The sequence below is a fragment of the Ranitomeya variabilis genome, chromosome 5 (genome assembly GCF_051348905.1).
Source record: "Ranitomeya variabilis isolate aRanVar5 chromosome 5, aRanVar5.hap1, whole genome shotgun sequence".
Lineage (NCBI taxonomy): Eukaryota > Metazoa > Chordata > Amphibia > Anura > Dendrobatidae > Ranitomeya > Ranitomeya variabilis.
The window spans coordinates 7,855,211-7,878,519 of record NC_135236.1 but is presented as its reverse complement, the minus strand read 5'-3'; the positions used below and the strand labels follow the sequence as shown (position 1 = coordinate 7,878,519).

The 23,309-nt window shown below is 45.4% G+C and overlaps 1 protein-coding gene across 1 annotated transcript in view; it reads left to right on the top strand.

Annotated features, from left to right (window-relative positions):
* Positions 1–5,629, top strand: part of LOC143773235 (beta-1,3-galactosyltransferase 5-like) — an 80,385-nt gene extending 74,756 nt beyond the window's left edge. The window contains exon 3 of the mRNA XM_077260727.1: positions 5,049–5,629. Coding sequence (XP_077116842.1) covers positions 5,049–5,521 — 473 coding nt within the window. The 3' untranslated portion in view covers positions 5,522–5,629. The remainder of the gene's footprint in view (positions 1–5,048) is intronic.
* Positions 5,630–23,309: the final 17,680 nt, after the last annotated feature.

Here is a 23,309-nt window from a genome sequence, read left to right as displayed (position 1 = left end):
TCCTTTACTTTCTTCTCTCACTGTGCTCCTTCCTTCTACATAGAATATAAGAGGAGGTGGTAAGCTGACACCTCACTGTGTTGGATGTCCTCCTGCCTTGAGCAAGATGGAATTGAGCTTGTTTTGTTTTGCCAGAAAGAATCAGGGGATATGGCACATAGGTTGAAAGAGCAGATTTGTTATTTATATCTAAAAAAAATATATGTATTGTACTCACTCAGCTGTGGTTGAGGTCGGTACAGGAAGCGGTATTGCTATAAGCAAACAAAAGAACAGCCTTATCCTGCACAAAGTGAAACCCCAAAGTAAAAAGTCCATACAATATAGCGGGTCTGCCCACTCTGGACAGACTAACACACAGGAGATCCACACATCTCCAGACCCAGGCATTGAATGAGACACTGGGCCTCCATTTTATCAGCCAAACCACGTCCCTGGGGTATGTGAGCGGTCATTCCCACCCATCTCTTATGATTGCTTGAAAAACCAGGCCCTGGAATGGCCTAATAACTCACTCATCACTGGACTGCTGGAGTATGCTTCTGAGCTCACATCCCTGAAGCTACCAACCATGATGATACATATCTCCCCTGAAGGATCCGTCTGGTGGCCATCTTACAATATATACACAGTGCCCAATAGAATTGTGTACATTTTTAAAAAAAAGTTTGATAATTGGTGAAACTGGTGGGGAACCTAATTTCTGCCAATTATCTATTTGAAAATTACTCTACTATATTTGGTCAAACATTTAATTAGCTCACCTCTATTGTGATGCCAGAAGCTACTCCTCTCCTACGAAGTGTGATGTTAGGTGGGATGGATGATGTTGCTACCCTTTAATGCTTTTCCAGACTTGTGTTGGTCTGAAGCGAAGGCAACTCTTTGGGATAAGTTTTGTAAAGAACTCACAGCAGTAAGTTGTTCCAAACACACATGTATATTACACTGCAGATCTCTTCACAGGGGGAAATTCATCACTGCTCACGTAACATTTACAGAACTCAAGCAGTGGGATGTCTGCAGTATACATAACATAGGAGACACTGAGACTTCCATATGCATCACCTAGGAGACAGAGACTACTGTATATACATCACATAGGAGACAGTGAGACTTCCATATGCATCACCTAGGAGACACCGAGACTACTGTATATACTACTACTTCTGCATATACATCACATAGTAGACATTGAGACTTCCATATGCATCACCTAGGAGACACCAAGACTACTGTATATACATCACATGGGAGACAGTGAGACTTCCATATGCATCACCTAGGAGACACAAGACTACTGTATATACTACTACTGTATATACATCACATAGGAGACACTGAGACTTCCATATGCATCACCTAGGAGACATCGAGACTACTGTATATACATCACATAGGAGACAGTGAGACTTCCATATGCATCACCTAGGAGACACAAGACTACTGTATATACTACTACTGTATATACATCACATAGGAGACACTGAGACTTCCATATGCATCACCTAGGAGACAGAGACTACTGTACATACATCACATAGGAGACAGTGAGACTTCCATATGCATCACCTATGAGACACCGAGACTACTGTGTATACTACTCCTACTGTATATACATCACATAGTAGACATTGAGACTTCCATATGCATCACCTGGGAGACACCAAGACTACTGTATATACATCACATGGGAGACAGTCAAACTTCCATATGCATCACCTAGGAGACACAAGACTACTGTATATACTACTACTGTATATACATCACATAGGAGACACTTAGACTTCCATATGCATCACCTAGGAGACAGAGACTTCTGTACATACATCACATAGGAGACAGTGAGACTTCCATATGCATCACGTAGGAGCCACCGATACTACTGTGTATACTACTACTACTGTATATACATCACATAGTAGACATTGAGACTTCCATATGCATCACCTAGGAGACACCGAGACTACTGTATATACATCACATGGGAGACAGTGAGACTTCCATATGCATCACCTAGGAGACACCGAGACTACTGTATATACATCACATAGGAGACAGTGAGACTTCCATATGCATCACCTAGAAGACACCGAGACTACTGTATATACTACTACTACTGTGTATACATTGCATAGGAGACACTGAGACTTCCATATGCATCACCTAGGAGACACCGAGACTAATGTATATACATCACATAGGAGACAGTGAGACTTCCATATGCATCACCTAGGAGACACCGAGACTACTGTATATACTACTACTACTGTATATACATCACATAGTAGACATTGAGACTTCCATATGCATCACCTAGGAGACACCGAGACTACTGTATATACATCACATGGGAGACAGTGAGACTTCCATATGCATCACCTACGAGATAACGGACTACTGTATATACATAACATAGGAGACAATGAGACTTCCATATGCATCACCTAGGAGACAATGAGACTACTGTATATACATCACATAGGAGACACTGAGATTTCCATATGCATCATATAGTAGACAACGAGTATTCCATATACATCACATAGGAAACACTGAGAGTGCTGTGTACATCACTTGGGGGACACAGACTACTATACGTAAAATGCATAGAAGACTCAGAAACTGTTGTACATACTGTACATCACATAGGAGATACCAAGACTTCTGTGCTAACGTCACATAGAAGACACTGAGACTGCTGTGTATTCATCACATAGGAGACACCGAGACTGCTGTACATACAACACATAGGAGACACCAAGACTACTGTGTATTAGTGATGAGCGAGTATACTCGTTGCTCGGGTTTTCCCGAGCACGCTCGGGTGATCTCCGAGTATTTGTTAGTGCTCGGAGATTTAGTTTTCGGTGCTGCAGCTGCATGATTTATGGCTGCTAGACAGGCTGAGTACATGTGGGGGTTGCCTGTATGTTAGGGAATGCCCACATGTATTCAGGCTGTCCAGCAGCCGTAAATCATTCAGCTGAGGAGAGAAAACTAAACCTCTGAGCACTAACAAATACTCAGAGATCACCCGAGCGTGCTCGGAAAACCTGAGTAAGGCATAAACTCGCTCAACACTACTGTGTATACATTACAGGAGGAAACACGGGCTGAAAATGGCCAGGGCATAATCTTTCATTGCACACATTGCAGCGTTCATTAGTAAACGCAGCGTGTGCATGCTCACCCTTGCAGGGTAACAAGAAATTAAAGAGCAGGCAGTCATAAAAACACAGCTGCTGGCCCAAGCACTGTGGTCCCCAGGAATCTGTCATCTGCCGTCATCGTGGGCTATCAAAGAGAAAAATTAAAATCCACACAGACATCTCGTGAGAAGGGTACATATCCTCCTTCACATTCTACATATGAGATTAATTACAAAAGGAGAAGAGAGAAACTAATTAAGTGAGGAAGCTAGAAACATAGGAAGAGCTGGCACTTCAACCTCCTTTGCAGCAGATCCTCCTGTAGTGAACAAGTAATTACACCAGAGAAATGCTTTGAGGAAAAGACAGTAAGATAGAGATTTGGCTACGCAGAGGCAGGGAAATACTCTTCCCCAGGAAGGAGTTTACTCACAGAAAGCTAAACAATTGCAGTTAGACAATGCCTCCGACGTCCAGATATGATTATTGGGATTTTGCATACATCTGATATTTATGGGCCATACATTTTTAGCATTGTCGCAAAGGGCGGACATAAAGCATTCACTCACATCACCGTAGGGCCATCGGAACCCCTCCAACTTAATAACACTCCAATAATGATGCTATCCTTGCCATATTTACTCTATCAAAAGGCAAAATCGCGATCGGAAACATGATGACGATATCTACTGCCTGGGACCTCCAGGGATAAAGATATCCTGTAAGTTAGGGATATCATACAATTCTGAAGGGCCAAGCATATCTCAAAAACAGCCCTCACATGAGCTCATCAAAGTGAGGTATGTGGGCGTAACTTTAATCTAATAAAAAGCGGAAATTGGGTTTGGTCCTTTCTCAGTCCCTGGAAGGTGCAGCTTGCTGTGGTTTCTATCCGTTTTCCTAAGGGGTACCTCCCTCTGCTACACTCTGAGCTATTTCCGTGAAACAGGTTTAGTAATGCTCTTTCTTTATTCCTTTTTATGTAATTGTATATACTGTATGGTTTTGTCCATTTTGTATCATCTTTATATAGTTTTTATAAACACTGCCTAACTTTCTGGATTAAATATGTAAAATTGGATAGCTCTGTTCCTCTCGTTCTGTAAACCGCACCTCTGAATTCATACACTGCCTGTAATGGGGGTCCAGCCAGCCTGTATAATGATTGGTGGTGGCAGCTATTAGCAGTTCAGTTTGCTTTGTTATTGTGGTGCTGGCAGTGACTTTTCCATGGTATTTATACATATATATTCCACACGCTGGAATTGGAGGTGTATATACCATATGCTCACTGTGAGTTCCTCAATATCCGGGCCTAGTAGTGGAAGCAGCGGCCTCGTCTCACTGAATTGTGTATTTGTCCTGGTGATTGGAGGCAGCGGAGTTGCATTTCCATGACATAATGGTGACAGTGGTGGGATATGGCTGATCTTTCCTGTGTCATCTGTGTGTTGGATCTGCGTACCCCCACCCCTGGCTGGTATCCTTGACATGGGCTATAAACGGCCCCCAGGCCTAAGGTTCCCCACCCCTGCTTTAGTCTATAGTTTTGTTGATGAGGGCTTTCTGATCTGCACTTGTGATGGATATTCTTCTTCTTAATCCTTTTTTAAATGGTTTTATTCACTTTTAGCCTTAAGCAGAGTAGTGCAAGGCCCCCTCAAATACAGTCAGACCAGCCATGGAAGACCGCAGGGACCCTTCCTTCTTTACTCAGGATACATATTTTACATTTTCTTTAGGACCCATAAAAAATACTTATAAAACTTCCACAGTACGTCTTCCTGAAGGGTCTGGAGATCTGAGCTATTGAGACGGTTTATGACCATATAATGTTCTCATTCTCTGTATGATGCCATTTATTTGGATTACTTATTGATGTTTCTTTCCATGCAGGTGATGATGATGAGTTCGTTAACCCCCATGCACTGGCGGCCTACATTACCTCCTCAGACCCAGCTCATCGACTTAAGATACATGGACAACTACAGGTTCACCCATCTCCCGAGCGCTATGGAAAGTATGCGGTGCCACTATCCGTCTACCCTCATGGGTACTACCCACGATTTGTGTCTGGCGGGGGCTTCCTCATACCTGCAGAGTTAGTTCCATCTCTCTATTGGGCTGCATCCATTATTCCCGTTTTCCCTTTGGATGACGTCTTCTTGGGATTCCTGGCTTTGGCTACCAAAGTTGAGTTTCACCATGATCCACGATTCTTCTCTTTTGGTCTGAAGAATGATGACTATTGTCACTACATGGATGTCCTGGTGGTCCATGGTCTATCACCACAACGAATAGTGGAAGTCTGGGAAACCCTTCCATATGTAAAACCGTGCCCACCATTGAAGGAAAAGGAGGAGGAATAGAAGAGACAGTGACTATCAACCTTCCCCACTCCTCTGACCTTGTCTTCTGCAAACAATCCATGCTGAACTGAAAAGGAACAGCATCACCCTGCAGGGGGTGGGGTCACAGCTCCCTTCTATCTAGATGGCCCTGCCAGGGGTGGGGTCACAGCTCCCTTCTATCTAAATGGCCCCGCCAGGGGTGGGGTCACAGCTCCCTTCTATCTGTATCACTCAGCAGGAGGCAGGGTCACAGCTCCCTTCTATCTGTATGGCCCTGCAGGGGGCAGGGTCACAGCTCCCTTCTATCTATATAGCCCTGCAGGGGTCGGGTCACAGCACCCTTCTATCTGTATCACCCTGCAGGGGGCGGGGTCACAGCTCCCTTCTATCTATATCACTCTGCAGGGGGCGGGGTCACAGCTCCTGTCTATCTATATTGCCCTGCAGGGGTGGGGTCACAGCACCCTTCTATCTGTATCACCCTGCAGGGGGCGGGGTCACAGCTCCCTTCTATCTATATCACTCTGCAGGGGCGGGGTCACAGCTCCTGTCTATCTATATTGCCCTGCAAGGAAAAGGGCAGGATCTCTTTTATTATCACCTTGCTGAAGGCCACATTCTATGTGTTTTGTCACCTAGATGCTATGGTGAGTGGGGAGGTTTCTTTATTACCCTGCAAGGTGAGGAGTGGCCACCTTCCATCATCAGAGTTACCAGATGTGGGAAATGTGTACTTTCATTACATACTGTAAATACTATGAGTGCAGTGTTGGACTGGGGTGCCAAGGACTCACCGGTAACCAACTCCAGGGCCCACCAGTAACCAACTTCATAGCTCACCAGTAACCAACTCCAGGACCCACCAGTAACCAACTCCAGGACCCACCAGTAAACTTCAGGGTCCAACAGTAACCAACTCCAGGGTCCACCAGTAACCAACTCCAGGGTTCACCAGTAACCAACTCCAGGGTCCACCAGTAACCAACTCCAGGGTCCACCAGTAACCAACTCCAGGAGCTACCTGTAACCAACTCCAGGGTCCACCAGTAACCAACTCCAGGAGCTACCTGTAACCAGTTCCAGGGCCCACCTGAAACCAACTTCATGGCTCACCTTTAACCTACTCCAGGACCCACTAGTAACCTATTCCAGGGCCCTCCATTTACCAACTCCGGGGCCCACCAGTAACCCACTTCAGTGCCCACCAGTAATCCACTCCAGGACCCACCAGTAATCTACTCCAGGGCCCACCAGTAATCCACTCCAGGGCCCACCAGTAATCCACTCCAGGGCCCACCAGTAATCCACTCCAGGGCCCACCAGTAATCCACTCCAGGACCCACGAGTAATCTACTCCACGGCCCACTGGTAACCCACTCCAGGCCCCCACCGGTAACCAACTCCAGGACCCACCTTTCAGCTACATGTAACTGTGACATGATCCTGAATAACAGATTTATATAACAATGGTCTGATTGTTAATGAATAAGATGCCACCTCTGTACACAGTGATCCATGTATATAGTGTCTGGTACTGCTCATATAAGAGGGTAGTGGCCAGTCCTGTACAGCAGCCCACCGGAGGATTCTCCTGCTCTCCTGTTGGCCAGTCCAAGCCTGAGTGGGGTCAGTTTAATTTATTGATTTTTGCAATGAATATATATTTTCATGTAGAGATAATTATTTTTCTGTAAGGAACATTATATTATTGATGAGCACAATACTGTTATTTATTAATATTGTAATAAATCATGTTTCTCAGAATGGACAATATTAATATGTGAATGATGATATGTATCCTACAGTAGGACAGATCATCTCTGTTAACAACTTCCTGACAAATGATGTTCAGATACATCATATGTCGGCTCCCTGTGTGTGATGCCGACTTGCTAGCCAGCAGATGATTGCTGTAATAATCAGCCATCATCTGCCTGTGATGGCTACAGGTGGAGCAGAGCTCCAACGCGATGTTAACCTGGCAAATTCTGCTGTCAATTGACAGTGGGATGCACACCCATGACATGATAGCGGGGGCCTGAGGCCATGATGACCATGTGTCTAGTAAAGACGCCTGTGAATGCCATGACTGTATTCCTGTAAAAGGCCATGGCTGGCATTCATGGGAAACCATGACTTTTGCTATGCACAGCCAAGCTCTGGTATTGCTGTATTTAGCTCAAGCGATCTGATGATTGCAACTTCAAGTCCCCTACGGGGACTAACAAATACAGTAAAAAGTACAAAAAAAAGTTTTAAAAAATATGAAAAAATAAATGAAAAATAAATGTCCCACCTTTTCACCCATTAAAAATGAAGAAATAAACAAAACCGTATATTTCGGGTTATAACACGCACTTTTATGATCCCCAAAATTAAGGGAAAAATGGAGGTGCGTCTTATAACCCGAACACTGTTCTTACCGAGGGGTCAATGCTGTGGGCCTGGAGCTGAGGGTGTTGCGGTGGTGGTGCGGCGGTCCTGCGGTGGTGGCACGGCAGCGAGCGGTAACACAAAACCCATAAATAAAATAGTAAAAACACAAGACACCAAAGTGTGGAAGAATAGTGGCCGTGGTGTTTATTTAGGGTAACTGAAAAGTCCATCAAAACATTTAATAAACTAATAACCAATAGATCAGTAATACTAAACCAATCCATCCCGAAAACTGGGCGATTTTCCCAAACGCCATGACTCAAAGAGGCATGGCCCCCCAAACACCACAGCCATGTCTCAGTTATGGATTGAAGATCCAAATTAAAAAAAATGTCAATGTCAGAAAGATGAACAAGATCATTGCTGGAAATGTCAGAGGTGAAACCCTCCAAGTCTATATGCCTGGAAAAAAAAGCATTCAATAAAAACATAAACTTCTCCTTTATTAATCGTCCTTCGTATTTTCTCCAAAAGGAATAAATTTGGCCGAGACCAAAGCAGTCTGGGAACGATTTTGGAGAAAACAAAACACAAGAGCTCTTAAATTCTAACTTTAGAAAGCAAAGATCCCTTCTCCTCAAGACACGAAGATCTGGAGTGTTGTTTTTATCCCGATCGTTCCTTAGTAAATGAGCTGTAATTAGGCCAGGATTCGGCCATTTAATCGCTAATTTCCTCAATTCTGGCATCAGATCCATCCATTCCCCTGACGAGGTGCCAGGAGACCTGCATTGAAGAAGAACTAGTTGAAGGTTTCCAGTACAGGACCTCTGGCTTGCTCTCCTCTCAACCCAGTGGATAAATGAATGTAAAACAATCCAAAGGGGACCTAGAAAGCCAAAATTAACAATTACTAGTCAAGACAGAGTCCATCAGAGTGATCAAAATGAACCAATAAGAAAAAAATTCTATTATTCCCGGGTGCCGACCGGCAGATCCTGGTGGACGCACTACGCATGCACCCGCCATTTTCTCCTGGAAGAAGATGCCAGCAGTCAGGGGGAATTCACGGGGGGATGCAAGGACTCCGGAAGTACCGGGGAGGGAAATTAAATAGAAAATCTCATTTTTTTGTGGTCGCCATTTCACCGTTAATAATGGCGATCGCAACACGGATGTCGGTAAAAACCGCCCCACATCATGTTCTCAGGGGTCTCAGGTACCCCCAGTAGCCAAGTCCCCGGAAAAATTCCTACTCTGGGGGCGCTATACATTTATTTCTCAGTGCCAAGAAAAAGCGGCGCTGAGGCTTAACCCCTTAGTGACCGGGCCAATTTTTACAATTCTGACCACTGTCACTTTATGAGGTTATAACTCTGGAACGCTTTAACAGATCCTGCTGATTCTGAGAATGTTTTTTCGTGACATATTGTACTTCATGTTAGTGGTAACATTTATTCGATATTACTTGCGATTATTTATGAAAAAAATGGAAATATGGCGAAAATTTTTAAAATTTTGCAATTTTCAAACTTTGTATTTTTATGCCCTTAAATCAGAGAGATATGTCACGAAAAATAGTTAATAAATAACATTTCCCTCATGTCTACTTTACATCAGCACAATTTTGGAAACAATATTTTTTTTTGTTAGGGAGTTATAAGGTTAAAAGTTGACCAGCAATTTCTCATTTTTACATCACCATTTTTTTTTAGGGACCACATCTCATTTGAAGTCATTTTGAGGGGTCTATATGATAGAAAATACCCAAGTGTGACACCATTCTAAAAACTACACCCCTCAAGCTGCTCAAAACCACATTCAAGAAGTTTATTAACCCTTTACGTGCTTCACAGGAACTGAAACAATGTGGAAGGCAAAAATGAACATTTAACTTTTTTTTGCAAACATTTTACTTCAGAACCATTTTTTTTTATTTTCACAAGCGTAAAAACAGAAATTTAACCATAAATTTTGTTGTGCAATTTCTCCTGAATACGCCGATACCCCATATGTGGGGGTAAACCACTGTTTGGGTGCATGGCAGAGCTTGGAAGTGAAGGAGCGCCGTGTGACTTTTTCAATGCAGAATTGGCTGGAATTGAGATTGGATGCCATGTCACGTTTGGAGAGCCCCTGATGTGCCTAAACAGTGGAAATGCTAAACACGTGACACCATTTTGGAAACTAGACCCCTTAAGGAACTTAACTAGATGTGTGGTGAGCACTTTGAACCCCCAAGTGCTTCACAGAAGTTTATAACGTAGAGCCGTGAAAATAAAAAATCGCATTTGTTTACACAAAAATGATCTTTTCGCCCACAAATTCTTATTTTCACAAGGGTAACAGGAGAAATTAGACCACAAAAGATGTTGTGCAATTTTTCCTGAGTACGCTGATACCCCATATGTGGGGGACCACTGTTTGGGCGCACGGCAGAGCTCAGAAGGGAAGGAGCGCCGTTTTGGAATGCAGACTTTGATAGAATGGTCTGCGGGCATTATGTTGCGTTTGCAGAGCCCCTGATGTACCTAAACAGTAGAAACCCCCCACAAGTGACCCCATTTTGGAAACTAGACCCCCCAAGGAACTTATCTAGGTATGTGGTGAGAACTTTGAATGCCCAAGTGCTTCACAGAAGTTTATAATGCAGAGTCGTGAAAATAAAAAATATATATTTTTTCCACAAAAAAGATTTTTTAGCCCCCAAGTTTTTATTTTCACAAGGGTAACAGGAGAAATTGGACCCCAAAAGTTGTTGTCCAATTTATCCCGAGTACACTGATACCCCATATGTGGGGGTAAACCACTGTTTGGGCGCACGGCAGAGCTCAGAAGGGAGGGAGCACCATTTGAGTTTTTGAGCTCAAAATTGGCTGTCGAGACCCCTGCGGACAGGAGGGGACGCAGGAGGACCCAAGGACTCCGGTAAGTATGATAGGGTCCCCGAATCCCCCTATTTCTCTGTCCTCTGATGTGCGATCACATCAGAGGACAGAGAATGACAGATCACTTTTTTTTTTGCGACCGCCGGTAAACAGTTAATTAACGGCGATCGCAAAACAGGGGTCGGCCGATCATGTTCTTTGGGGTCTCGGCTACCCCCGGCAGCTGAGACCACAGAGAAAATCCGACTCTGGGGGGCGCTATTCACTTTTTCCACAGCGCCGTTAATTAACGGCGCTGTGGTTTAAGTACCCTTAACTGCCACCGTTAAAAGGCGTATCGGCAGTCGTTAAGGGGTTAAAAAAGCGAAATATATCTGACGTCTATCGCCCACTTTGTTTATACCTCTTTTGAACCCTTTCAATAATTGCTTCACTGGGAATAATCCTGTTAAGGGGGTTTTTCTTGCCAGATTTAAAAAGAAAGAGACCCCAGCCAATGGCTTACATGAAGCTGAATAAGACTGTCCTTTAATAATTGAAGACTCAGAAAACCTCAAAGCTGGCTCGGGAGGAGAATCTGCATAGTCAAAACTGTTCTTGATGCAAAAATTCACCCACTGAGTAGTCAGCCCATGTTCTATTAGTTAGGGATTTTTCAACAAAATATGAAATCAACCCCAGACTACTTCCCAAAGATGATGCTCCCTCCTTGTCAGCTTCCGATGCCTGCTGGTGGAAAATGGACCACTGGTGGTGACAAAGGGAGTTAGGAACTAGCATATTATCGCTCAAAGACAGCTTGACTTTAAGCCAAATGTTGTATTTTAAACAATAAAAAACAACAACTGTCTAATAATCCTAGCTGCCCAACTATGTTTTGATTACAGCGTGTTAATGGAGAAAACAAAGCCCTGGTCAATGGATAAGACTAAAATTCTCCTATTTTCAAGGAAATGGCTCCATAGGTAAATAGATAGCAAAATTGGAAAAAGGTCAAGAATTGCTGCATTTCTTGTATCCTTACTACGAATCCATTTCTCAGGCCATTCTTGAGCTGATCAATGAGAAAAGCAAAAAATCCCATAGGCCTTATCCATATCTGTTGAAAATAGCAAAGGTAGTGAGTCTGTAGAAACAAAGGATCTCTGCCACTGAAATTTGACAAGAATTCCAGCCAAATTTTAATATCCTCTTTTAATTCATGACCTAGTCAAATGTGGTGTCATAAAGGCATCTAGAAAAGACTCTACCAATGGGAATAATTCTTAGGTTTAACATGCCCAAAAGGGAGTAAAGATCTTGTAAAGTGACTTTATCTTTAGAATGAAAGTCCTTGAAGATGCTGCAAAGTTTTAAGGTCTTATCAGCGGGTAACCTACTGTACATTCCATATTGGCTGAGTCTAATGTTATACCAAGGAATTCCAATGACCTAACAGGATTTACAGTTTTCTCATAGGCGATGGGGACCCAAAATCATTAAACAGAGAACTTAATTTGTTGAGGAGATCAAGACATGCCTGGGAGTCCGAAGGGCCAATAAATAAAAAATCATTAAGATAGTGTAAAATCCCACTGTAACGGGGTCTACCGTGCTGGAGTACCTCTTTCAGTACCACCCCGTGTTTTGGGAGGTCCACTCTGCTTTGGCTGGAGTCTGAATGAAGGACGCTGGCTGGTTACATGGGTGCATATAAAAGATCACTGCTTCTCCACGTATTTCCAGTCTGACGACACTTTAGCCGGCGTCACACTGGCGAGTTTTACGGACGTAAGAGCGCAGAAACTACGTCCGTAAAACTCGCATTACATACGGCACAATTATTCTCAATGGGGCTGCTCCTATCAGCCGTATATTACGGTTCAGTATTATACGGCTTTCTACGGCCGTACAAAATCGCAGCATGCTGCGTTTGTCAGCGTATTGCGCAAATAATACGCCAATGAAAGTCTATGGGGGCGAGAAAAATACGGATTCCACACGGACCAGCAGTGTGACTTGCGAGAAATACGCAGCGGTGTTAGTGAAAAGTCGGTAATTCAATTGCCGGCTTTTCATTTCTCCTGCACAAACCCGACAGGATATGAGACATGATTACATACAGTAAACCATCTCATATCCCCATTTTTTTTGCATATTCCACACTACTAATGTTAGTAGTGTGTATGTGCAAAATTTGTGCGCTGTAGCTGCTAAAATAAAGGGTTAAATGGCGGAAAAAATTGGCGTGGGCTCCCGCGCAATTTTCTCCGCCAGAGTGGTAAAGCCAGTGACTGAGGGCAGATATTAATAGCCAGGAGAGGGTCCATGGTTATTGCCCCCCCCCCCCCGTGGCTAAAAACATCTGCCCCCAGCCACCCCAGAAAAGGCACATCTGTAAGATACACCTATTCTGGCACTTGGCCACTCTCTTCCCACTCCCTGTAGCGGTGGGATATGGGGTAATGAAGGGTTAATGCCACCTTGCTATTGGAAGGTGACATTAAGCCAGATTAATAATGGAGAGGCGTCAATTATGTCACCTATCCATTATTAATCCAATTGTAGGAAAGGGTTAAAAAACACACACACACATGATTAAAAAGGATTTTAATGAAATAAACACAGCGGTTGTTGTAATAATTTATTGTTCTCGCAATCCATCAGGAACACCCTCGCTTGGCAAAACAATAAACACACAAGATACATACCTTCTGATGTCAGATCACGTCCCACGAGGTAATCCATCTGAAGGGGTTAACTAATATTACAGGCAGGAGCTGCGATAAACCACTCGCTCGTGCCTGTAATCCCCGGGTGCTGAAAGGAAAGCAGGATCTGTACTTACATTGAGTCGCGGTGAGGCGCCCTCTGGTGGATGTTCTCATGAACTGCAGCCTGGGAACTTTTTCCCACGCTCCAGGTCATATGGGGACATCCACCAGGGGGCGCATCACCGCGACTGAAGGAAATGTAGGTCATTGACCTACATTTCATTCATTCGCCGGGGATTACAGGCAGGAGCACAGCTGCATTTAGCAGGGCTCCTGCCTGTAATATTAGTTAACCCCTTCAGATGGATTACCTCGTGGGACGAGACGGTTCACCAGAAGGTATGTATCTTGTGCGTTTATTATTTTTCCAAGCGAGGGTGTTCCTGATGGATTGAGAGAACAATAAATTATTACAACAACCGCTGTGTTTATTTCATTAAACTACTTTTAAATCATGTGTGTGTTTTTTAACCCTTTCCAACAATTGGATTAATAATGGATAGGTGTCATAATTGACGCCTCTCCATTATTAATCTGGCTTAATGTCACCTTCCAATAGCAAGGTGGCATTAACCCTTCATTACCCCATATCCCACCGCTACAGGGAGTGGGAAGAGAGTGGCCAAGTGCCAGAATAGGCGCATCTTCCAGATGTGCCTTTTCTGGGGTGGCTGGGGCAGATGTTTTTAGCCACGGGGGGGCCAATAACCATGGACCCTCTCCTGGCTATTAATATCTGCCCTCAGTCACTGGCTTTACCACTCTGGCGGAGAAAATTGCGCGGGAGCTCACGCCAATTTTTTCCGCAATTTAACCCTTTATTTCAGCAGCTACAGCGCTGAAATTTTGCACATACACACTACTAACATTAGTAGTGTGGAATATGCAAAAAAAATGGGATATGAGATGGTTTACTGTATGTAATCATGTCTCATATCCTGTCGGGTTTGTGCAGGAGAAATGAGAAGCCGGCAATTGAATTACCGGCTTTTAACACATATCGCGCTGAATGAAATCTAAATACAGAATATATATATATGTGTCTCAATGACATATATATATATATATATATATATATACTGTATATATGTTTTCCCGAACATTTGAGCACATAAATCCATTAGATGTCGGTTTTGCAAGCCTGCGCGAAAATCTCGCAGTACGGATGCCATACGGATTACATACGGAGGATGCCATGCGCAAAATACGCTGACACACCCTGACTACGGATCAATATTTTGGGAACATTTCTCCGTATTACGGCCGTAGTACGGACGTATAATACGTGGCGTATTGTCTTACGCCCAGTGTGAGGCCGGCCTTACTCACAGGACACAGAATATATATCACACAGATACAGAGGGCAGGCCAATTGAAAAGCGTCAGGCCAGACATACATTACAATAGCCGCAGGTGGCCGGAGCCTGCCGATATTTACTGTGGGAATTACAAAGGTGGGGGAGGTCAGAAGGGGGATATCTTGTCCCCTCTGTCCAGGGGCGCAGCCTGTGGGCTGATGCATTAAGGACATGCATCTCACATGGAACCTATTATACATACATATAACTGCACAACATATTCTGGGTGCTGGGGGGTTCCGTAACACGGCTTCCCTTTTCAGTGACGCGATCAACATACACAGACTCATCCTTAACAGATCGGTTTGGGGATGACCGAAGTTTATGGGGTTGGTACAATTCCGTTTGTCGACTTAGTCCATCGGCGTTACCGTTTTGTTTGCTGGGTCTGTAGTGGATGGTAAAGTCCAGAGGTTGTGGGGTTAAACTCCACCACAGTAATCTGGCGTTGTCTCCGGAGACCCGATTAAGCCAGACTAGGGGATTATGGTCCATTAGGAGGGAAAACTGTCATCCATACAAATATGGTTGCAACTTTTTGAGTGCCCATACTACCGCCAGGCACTCCTTCTCGATGGCCGCATAGCTTACTTCACGAGGCAGTAGTTTCTGACTCAGGTAAGCTACCGGGTGTTCTTGGCCGTCCGGCCCGACTTGGCTCAGTACTGCCCCCAATCCAAACATAGAAGCATCTGTGTGAACAAGGAAACATTTAGTTGGATTGGGTGCGGCCAATACAGGGGTATTGGTGAGGGCGTCCTTTAGCTGGCGGAAGGCTTCCTCACACTCTGAGGTCCAGGTTACCTGGCGGGGTTGGTTCTTAAGGGTCAGATCAGTGAGGGGCTTGGCTACGCTGCTGTAATTGGGAACGAATTTCCTGTAATACCCCGCTGTCCCTAGAAAGGCCATGACCTGGGTTTTAGTGCGTGGGGTGGGCCATTTGGCTATGGCCTCAATCTTGGCTGGTTCTGGTCATTGTTTCCCACTTTCTACCCAATGCCCTAAATACTGAACCTCTGCTTTGCACACGTGACACTTGTTTGGGTTTGTCGCGATTCACACCGTGACCGTCACCCCTACGTCACGGATTAGGGTGACCTTAGGCCAACAGACGGCTATCACATGTGCAGGGGGCTTATCTTAGTTATCCCTCCACTCCACAATGTGATGAAAAGCACACACAAGGCTATTGACCTCTTAGTTTACGGCAGGGGCTTATTTTAGGTATCCCACTGCTCTTCAATATACCACGAACTGCAGGGATTTGTGTATATCCCGCTTACAGTTCGACTTGAAACCTGCAGCTCTCTGGCGCCCCCTTTACCCTCAGGTCAGATTAGGTACTGCACCTAGGATAATTAGTCGCCAGAAAGGCTGCCTGCTAGGCACTGGCTGTTGGGCACGCTGCAGCGACGTGATAAACTACTCCCACTCAGGCAGGAACAATAATTATCAACGCCGCACTCGCTACAACAACACCCAAAGGTCTGGACACTGTAAGCTGCCACCAGCTTCGATAAAACGGGTCCAAAGATAACCCAACACAGTAGCGTAATTCCCTTCAGGAGACAGGGTACGTTTTAGAGCATGAAGAACGAACTAGTACTTTAAATATTTTACTCCGAAACGAGGCAGTGTTTTTATATAAAAAAATATTACACGGATGTTACAGAAGAGACAATTGAAATATGTACAAGGTAATTATAAAAAAAACAGGGATTACAATAAGAAATAACACTTACATGTGGTCAGATCATTTGAGGCAACCAGGCTAGTGGAGTTTCCATCTGTCCCAGTGCATTAGGACTCTGGGTAGGAACAGCTCTTCAAGTCAGACTCCAGCAGACAGACCCTTGCTGGAGTCTGGCCAAAAAACTTATAGCTTCAGCCTGTCACATCACCAAAAGGGTTGAGTTAAGATCGCCCTCCTCTTTCTTCAGTCTTAGTAAATGTCACACAAGTTTGTCTAATACCTATATCTCTGCTCCAGAACATGTCATAGTCATAACAAACCCAGCATTCATCTCGTCTTAATATTGGCATTCTAATGAGATCAAATATGTCCTATTTGTGAGGCATAATTACAAAGAAATCCCTACTTCTTTACCAGATGGAGTTAGAAGCCCGTGCTTACCGTGGCGGATAGATCCACCGAGGGAGATGAAGAATATGTATTTTCCTGTTCCTATCTTAAATGGTTGGCCCAATATCTTACAATAATGGAACAAAAGACCCTCATAGATTCTAGAGATTTCTAATCCAGTTCTAGGTGGCAAAGCTTTCCAATGCAGCTATGCCGGTCGTAAATTCCTTTCTTCAATAAAACTCCCCCCACATACATTGGCAAGGCAGCTCTTGGCTGAGTGAAAGGGAAGGGGGCGGGGGGTTTGTAGCCCACAGCATGGGCTGAAGGACAAAACTACAACATCATATTATACTTCATACAATATCGTGACAGGGTTCAGGGTGATTCCGGCCTTGTGGATCCTGTCTAATACTGTCTCTAGGTGATTTAGATGCCCTTCCCATGTCGCGCTGTAGATGGCGATGTCATCCAGGTAGGCACAAGCATGGTCCTGGAGACCATCCAGAAGCCGGTCAGCCAGCCTCTGGAAGGTCGCCGGGGCATTCTTCATCCCGAATGGCATAACTCGAAACTGGAATAAGCCGAACAGGGTGACAAATGCCGACTTGGGAATAGCACCAGGACTAAGGGGAATCTGCCAGTAGCCTTTGCATAGATCGATGGTGGTCAAATACTTTGCCCCCGCCAGCCGGTCTAACAACTCATCCACATGCGGCATGGGATACGCATCCGTCACTGTTTTCTCATTGAACTTACGATAGTCTACACAAAACCGTGTAGTCCCATCCTTCTTGGGCACTAACACTACGGGGGATGCCCAGGGACTATCTGACTCTTCAATGACCCCTAAACGCAACATATCTTGTATCTCTTGTCGCATCCCTTCTCGTAGAGACTCAGGGACGCGGAAGGGGGGTTGTCGCAGGGGGGTCTGATCCTGGGTCTCAACCTTGTGTTGTGCCAGGTGAGTGTACCCTGGTCTCCCCGAAAACATCCTCTGTCGCTGCCTCAACAACGCCTCCACCTGCTGTCTCTCCCGGGGACCTAGGTCTTCACCCAAGTGTACCTGGTCCCATGTTTTAGACTGAGTCCTTTCTCCTAAGACATTAGGCAAGGGAAGTCCAGCTAAATCCTCTGCTCCAGGTGCACAGATGGCCACTACCTCTTCAGGGCGCTCCCGGTAGGGCTTCAGAATATTCACATGGAACATGCGGATATCCCTGGGGTCGTTACAATCGGCGACATTATAGGTGTCGGCTATTCTCCCCACTACCTGGTAGGGCCCCTGCCATGCAGCTTGGAACTTGTTCTGCATAGTGGGCTCTAACACCAGAACCTTCTGTCCTATTTCCAAGGTGTGTTATCTGGCCCTCGGATCGTACCATACGCGCTGGCGCCGCTGGGCCACCTGCATGTTCCCACGCACAGCCTGGGTCAGCTCCTGTAGGCGGTCCCGGAATTCCAGCACATAGGGTACAATAGGTACCACTTCTATGATGTCCTCCCCTTCCCAGTGTTTTAGCACTAAGTCTAGGGGTCCCCTTACCCGCCTCCCGTATACCAGTTCAAACGGGGAGAACTGTTATGATCCGGTAACCTTGGAGCCGCATGAGAGACTTTCTCAAGAGTAGGTGGTACCTGTACTGACCGCAAACCGTAAACTAACACCGCAACTAGAAGTAGCCGTGGGATGTACCTAACACGTCCTAGACACCTCGACACAGCCGGAGGACTAAATACCCCTATAGATGGAAATGGGAATTCTATCTTGCCTCAGAGCAGAACCCCAAAGGATAGGCAGCCCCCCACAAATATTGACTGTAAGTATAAGAGGAAAGACACACGCAGGCAGAAAAACAGGATTTAGCAAAAGAGGCACTTCTAGCTAAATAGAAAAGGATAGGACAGAATTCTAAGCGGTCAGTATTAAAATCCTAAAAATATCCACAGCAGATAATACAAATATTCTACATCTACCTAAAGACATAGAAAGTATATCTGCATCTCCTGAGAATCCAGCATGACTGAAAAATACAAACAAAGTCTAAGCTGGACAAAACCACAATGAATTGCACTAAATTGCAAAGCACACTGCATGTGTGCACAGAGACAAAAACCAGACACTTATCTTAGCTGAATTGGCAGCAGGGCATGAGGAACCAGAGAGAGATGCAATCCCTCCAAAAACAATGGACAACTGGCAAGGACTCATGGATCCTGCACACCTAAATACCTAATAGAGCTGCAATCAGCAGAAACACCTGCCCTGGATTACAACCCCAAGACAACTGCACTACCACCAACAACCACCGGAGGGAGCCCAAGAGCAGAATTCACAACAGAGAACCCCGTGGATTCTTGGGGCACCTCCCGATAGGCAAACAGGAGGTGTGGCAAGAATTTCTCCCAGTCCCTGTAGGTCCTGGTAAAAGTCCCAATGAGTTGTTTTAACGTTCCATTAAAGCGTTCACACAACCCATTGGTTTGCGGGTGGTACGGGGCGCTTCTAATGGACTTTACGCTGCACAGCTTCCACAGTTGGTTGGTCACCTCTGCTGTAAATTGGGTACCCTGGTCTGAGATAATCTCCCGGGGAAATCCAACCCGTGAGAAAACCTGGAGCAGGGCAGCCGCCACCGTTTCTGCCAGTATGTTAGGTAATGCAACCGCCTCTGGATACCGTGTGGCATAATCTACCACTGTCAATATATACCTTTTCCCTGACGGACTGGGTTTGGCTAACGTCCCTATCAGATCGACCGCTACTTGGCTAAATGGTTCCTCCACAATGGGGAATGGGCGTAATTTGGCCTTGCATTGATCTCCCCTCTTGCCAATGCGCTGGCAACTGTCACAGGTCTGGCAGTACTGACGAACATCATAGGTTACCCCCGGCCAAAAGAAGTTTTGTGTCAGACGATGCCTGGTGCGACTGACGCCGAAGTGCCTGGCCAAGGGTATGTCATGAGAGATTCGCAGTAACTCCTGCCTATACTTCTTGGGAACTACCAGCTGTCGTTTTATAGTGGGGCTCATCCCTGTGTGGTGCTGCTCTGTGATCCGGTAGAGGAGTCCCTGCTTCCATACAAACTGTTCCCCTTCCAGTACCCCGAAGGATCCTCAAGTAACTCCCTCTTAAATTCAGCTGGGGTGGCCCAAGAAATGTGTCTGGCTATGGGAATATGTGTAGGGCTGGGATGTCTTACCTGGGCCTCCTCTGAGTGTGATTCCGCCTCCGCAGCTGGAGCTTGTCTCCGGGTGGTCACAGGATATGTCTCAGCCAAAGGGGCAACCGAGAAGGCAGACAACATGGGCCCCAAGTCATTTCCCAGTAAGATGTCTGCAGGCAAATCATCCATCAAGCCGACCTCAACAAGGCCATCCCCGACTCCCCAGTTCAGGTGAATCCTGGCAGTGGGCAGTCGATGTATGGCTCCCCCTGCTACACGGACTGCCACTGTCCGGTCCATCTTCTCTTGGTCCCGGACGAGATGAGGCTTCACAAGGGTCAAAGTTGCCCCGGAATCTCTTAGTCCCTGCATACGTTTCCCATTAACCCACACGAACTGTCGATGCTGTTTTCGATTACCTGCCCGGGCTGCCTGCACGGGGTCTACTTCATGCAGCACTTCCTCCATCTCTTCCACCCCCTGGTTAGTCGTAGCCCCCAATGCCGGGTCAGTTTCACCTTGGTAGCAGTGTACAGCGGCCCAGTTGAAGGTAGCTGTTCCCACCTTTGGCCACTGGGTATGCTGAGTCCGGTTGGGACATTGTCTTTGCAGGTGGCCCAGCTGATGGCAGTTGTGGCATCGCACCCCAGGGGGACTGTGGTACGTTGGGTTTTCAGCTGGTCCCCCTACAATCTTCTGTGGTTTGGGGGACTCCAGGTCCATGGGTGGACCCCTAGTGACCATTTTTGATCCGGACAACTGAGGCCTCCTGGCATCATGATGTTCATCGGCCAGACGAGTGGCCTCAAGAGTCATTGGCTGCCTGTCCCGAAGCTATTCCTGTGTCTCGGGGGTTAGTCCACTAAAGAGTCGTTCTAACAAGAAGAGCTGGAGGACGTCCTCCTTAGTGGTTGCTTGGCTCCCTTGTACCCACTGTAGCAGTGACTGCCGTAATTTACAGGCCCATTCAGCGTGGGTATCGGTTTACGCGTTTTATAAGTCCGCGGAACTTTTGGCGGTATGCCTCTGGTGTCAGCGCATACCGGGCCAAGATCACTTCTTTGATCCACTCATAGTCCATACAGTCCTCATCAGGTACCGTGCGATAGGCGTCCGCTGCCCGGCCTGTCAGCTTGCTGACCAGAATCTGAGCCCGTTCCTCCGGCTTCACTTGATGAAGGGCACACTGCTGCTCAAAGTCCTGCAGAAAGCCATCAATGTCTTCCTCTGCCTCCCCCAACTGTCGGAAGGCATTATACTGGATCTTTTTGTGGCTTACTGTTGAAGGTACCTGGGCGGAGGCCAGAGCTCACCCTGCTCGCTGACTCTCCTCTCTCCGCACTGCCATCTCCATCTTGGCCAGCTCCACTTTGGTCCGCTCTGCCATCTCCATCTTGGCTAGCTCTGTCCTGGTCCGCTCAGCCATCTTTTCCTTCAGATAGTACGCACATCAGCCATCACCTCTCGTATGATCTCTACTGCAGGGTTTGGGCCATAGAACGCCAGTCTGTTCTTTACCTCCCTCTGGAATTCAGTCTCCTCCACGTTCACATTGGGGGGCGCTGCACTGTCGTGTTCCATGATGGCTGCTATCAAATCCGCTTTTGTTTTGTTGCTGGCGATTAACCCTCGGGCTTCCACCAGATCTTTTAATGTAGTCCTCTTTAACTTCTGGTAGTTGTTTTCTATTGATTCCTTTCCTCCTGTAGACAGGGTATCACATCCCGCTTTCTGCCACCAGTGTAACGGGGTCTACCGTGCTGGAGTACCTCTTTCAGTACTACCCCGTGTTTCAGGAGGTCCACTCTGCTTTGGCTGGAGTCTGAATGAAAGGACGCTGGCTGGAATTGCTTGGTTACATGGGCGCATATAAAGATCACTGCTTCTCCATGTATTTCCAGTGTGAACATGCTTTACTCACAGGACACAGACTATATTTCACACAGATACAGAGGGCAGGCCAATTGAAAAGCGGCAGGCCAGACATACATTACAATAGCCGCAGGTGGCTGGAGCCTGCCGATATTTACTGTGGGAATTACAAAGGTGGGGGAGGTCAGAAGGGGCATATCTTGTCCCCTCTGTCCAGGGGCGCAGCCTGTGGGCTGATGCATTAAGGACATGCATCTCACATGGAACCTATTATACATACATGTAACTGCACAACACATTCTGGGTGCTGGGGGGTTCCGTAACACCCACCTTCATTAAATTGATATTGAATGACCCAATGTAAAAATGAAGAAAAGTCTCAAAATAAAAACAAGAAAGGGTAAAACCCATAGGTAAGCATTTATCAAAAAAGAACCCCGCATAACAGAGCGTCATCCACAGATAATATTTTTGTACTTTATTAAAGGTTTTTGCACACTATTTGGCTCAAAATATTTTTTTCTTATTTTCCACTCTAAAATCTAGGTGCGTCTTATAATCAGGTGCGTCTTATAAAGTGAAAAATATTGCTGTGTTTGTAAGAGTCCAATCTAACAAAATATAAAATAAATGAATCTGATCAATAAACGGCATAAAGAAAACAAAATCAGGCTCCGCAACAACGCAAAAAATAATAAGAGGTGATGAAAACATTGTGTCTACCCTAAAATGGTAGATGGAAATGGAAAAACATTGGCTTGGAAAAAGACCTTCACACTGCTCCACAGACGGAAATTGGAAACATTCTCGGAACGTGGCATCAAAGCAAACATTATTTTTTAACACTTAAGTAAAACAAAAACTATTCATGTTTGGTATCTCCGTAATTGCATTGACCTGGAGAATTATATATAGATTTACCATAAAATCAACACTGTAAATAAAAAAACGCCTGGTCGCTTACCCCATGTGCAGGACATTTCAGTAGCTTAGATATCCATGGTTACTTATCTCGAATTTACCAAACCTACATTTTTTGGGACCACTTAACCTTTGAAGTGACTTTGAGGGGCCAATGTCATAAAACATCTGTACAAGGCGCCATATCAAGCTCTACAGCCCTCAACGTATTCAAAACCACATTCAAAAAGTTGTGAACCCTTTAGGTGCTTCACAGGAATTAGTGCAGACTGGAAGAACAAAATGAAAAATTAAATTTTTTTAAATAAAATGTTGTTTTGAGTCTCAATTTTTTTTTTTTTTTTTTTATAAAAATGAAAACTAGAAAATGTCCTTCACAATT